The 2,673-nt window shown below is 22.1% G+C and overlaps 1 protein-coding gene across 1 annotated transcript; it reads right to left on the reverse strand.

The window, feature by feature from the left end:
• Positions 1-1,475: 1,475 nt before the first annotated feature.
• PCYB_002630 (CYIR protein) lies at positions 1,476-2,344 on the reverse strand (the record flags this gene model as incomplete). The annotated part of the gene is made up of 3 exons (XM_004227684.1): positions 1,476-1,640; positions 1,752-1,794; positions 1,902-2,344. 3 exons carry the CDS (start codon positions 2,342-2,344, stop codon positions 1,476-1,478), a joined length of 651 nt encoding a protein of 216 aa, XP_004227732.1.
• Positions 2,345-2,673: the final 329 nt, after the last annotated feature.

The following is a 2,673-nucleotide window of genomic DNA, read 5'->3' on the forward strand; positions in this document are numbered from 1 at the left end:
TTACAAATTGCCATAAATTATGTATGCATTTCATTAAATTTTATTTAAAAATAATTATTTAATGATATTCATCCAATATACTTATTTTTTTTCTAATTTTCTATTTATAAGTATTATTGGTGCAAACAAAAATTAAAAAACTCATAAAATTCTGTCTTAAGCGCAACTCATAGGGTGGGTAAAAACTTCTATAACATTCACAACTTAAATTTTAATTTTTTTTCGTTGCATTACAATATATTAATGAAATATATAATGCATAAATAATATATTTAATTTAAAAATATAGACTTTATATAAGAGTACAAAATGTATTATATGTGATTATAACATATTCCGTAAAATTATAAGTGTTATTATTGGTGGTAAAATATTACAGACTCAAAAGTATATTCAATTATATTATAATTGAACTATAAAAGAAATTAATTTATTTTATATTAAATAAACGTTCAATTTTTTTCGGGGGTTCATAAGTTTTCTCATAAAAAAAATATTTATTGTACCATAATCCCTGAAGCCTTAAAATTAATTATAAATATAATTAATTTTTATGATTATTTATTTTCACGAATTTGTATTAAATATTTATTTTCATGTTGATCATTTAAATGGATAATTTTTTTTGTAAGGCTGTGTAGTGGCTGCTATTCTAAAAAAATATTTTATTATGTAAATTATGTGCTTAAAAAATATTAATTTATTTTACAATTTTACTCTACTAATTCTTATGATGTGTTGTACACGTGTTTTCTGTGTTTCTAATAAATTATAATTTACATTAATAATATAATGCAAGTTTACAATTCCGATTATTAGTTATTAATTTAAAAAAGATATAATAAGACATATGTGGAACTATAGAAAATAATCAAAATTGATATTATAGAATGCATTTGAAATGAATTCTTCTCTATAATGATTTTCTATAGTCAATTATTTTAGTATACCATTTTATTAAAATATTATAAATTGTATTAGATACAAATAGGCTATTTTTTTAGGACATAATGTTGTATTGATAATTATTTGTTCAATTATATACATTTCTTTTATTTACTCTATTAATACATGCTGTTTTAGAACAATAAACATTGGTTTAATGGGAATAATTTATGAATTTTTTGTACATCATGTATTCAATAATTTTTTTATTTGTGTGAAATTAATATAGGATTAACTGCATATAAAATGAATTTAGCTTTGTAGATAAAAATGTGGAAAAAAATGTGAATGACATGAAATTCTTTGAATTACGAATAACAGTTTTTAAAATAAAGTTTTTGTAAATTTATAATGCTGATTTTTCATTGATTTGTAATTACGGAGGTAATTCTTTCATTAAATAATGTATATTTCGTGCGTACCTATTTGATTTTATTAGATACAATTGTTGAGTGAAAAATGTTTGTTATATTCGTGCTCCAGTTGTTGCAGATTAACTGAAACTTTGTAAAAATATAATGCACTTGGTCTCACTCTGGATAATAAGCTATATTTATTCGGTCGTTTCCATAATTTATATTACCAAATTCTTTGCAAAAATCCGGAAATGTTCCTGTGTATGTTTCATTAAAATTATGAATGTTTCGATTTTTACTTCCGATTCGTCGCCTTATTAAGGATCCAATTGGAGTAAACTAGTTTTATGAAAAAGGAAAAAGAAAAAATAGTTATGTAAAATAATAGGTTCCATGAATACATTTGTTCTTTATATTATTTTAATATAATATATTAAAATTCTATTTTACCTTATACATAAAAATAAAAAAAGGAATATTCCCAGAGCTGTAGCTAAAATAGGGGTAAGAATAAGGGAACTTGATGTTGTTATTGATTGTGTTGATATATCTACATGATTATATGAGAACGGTAATAATCCTGGTATATTCTTTCCACACTTGTTAAAAGATGTCAATCCGTTCTTTTCAAACAGATGTTTAATATCTTGTAGTGCATTATACAAATGGTCATTATTTCTATGTTCCCCCGTTTTTATTATGATATTAAATTTTTCTGTGCACGCCTTGGCAGAAGAACAAGCTATGACATTGTCTTCATTATTTTTAAAGGCATAAAAATCCATGTAGTCATCATATAAATCATATATTTCTTTTACTTGATCAAACGTCTTTTCATCATAATAATATATATCAGATGATTTGCATTCAGTCATGTCTTTTATTTCAAAATCGCAGTTAATAAATTTTTGGTATAAATGAAAGGTATTGTTGTCTAAAACATCTTCCTCATTTCTTATTTTATTATTTAACCAAAAATTAATGTAAGAGCACCATTTACTACTACTATGTTTTACATTATTCTTATAATGTTTAAAATACATTTTTATTAATTTTAAATGATTAATTATATTCAATCGTTCTTTAGCATCTATAGGAACACATGTATCACGAACGATTTCCTTAAAAGAAGTAATATAAAAGTTATTTATGTTAGCTTTATATTCTTTATATTCTATAAAAGGACAAAACTAAAAAAAGAAAATATGAATACCTAAATTAAATTATCTATTGCTCTAACGTAGTGCTGCTTTTATATTAAAATTGTAAATTTGAAAAATAAAAAAATAAATAAAGTTATTATTAAAAATTTAAAAGTTACTATATCTTTTGTTTGCATATGATCCATTTTATATAGTGATATATAAATGAG

Source organism: Plasmodium cynomolgi, assembly GCF_000321355.1.
Source record: "Plasmodium cynomolgi strain B DNA, scaffold: 0145, whole genome shotgun sequence".
Lineage (NCBI taxonomy): Eukaryota > Apicomplexa > Aconoidasida > Haemosporida > Plasmodiidae > Plasmodium > Plasmodium cynomolgi.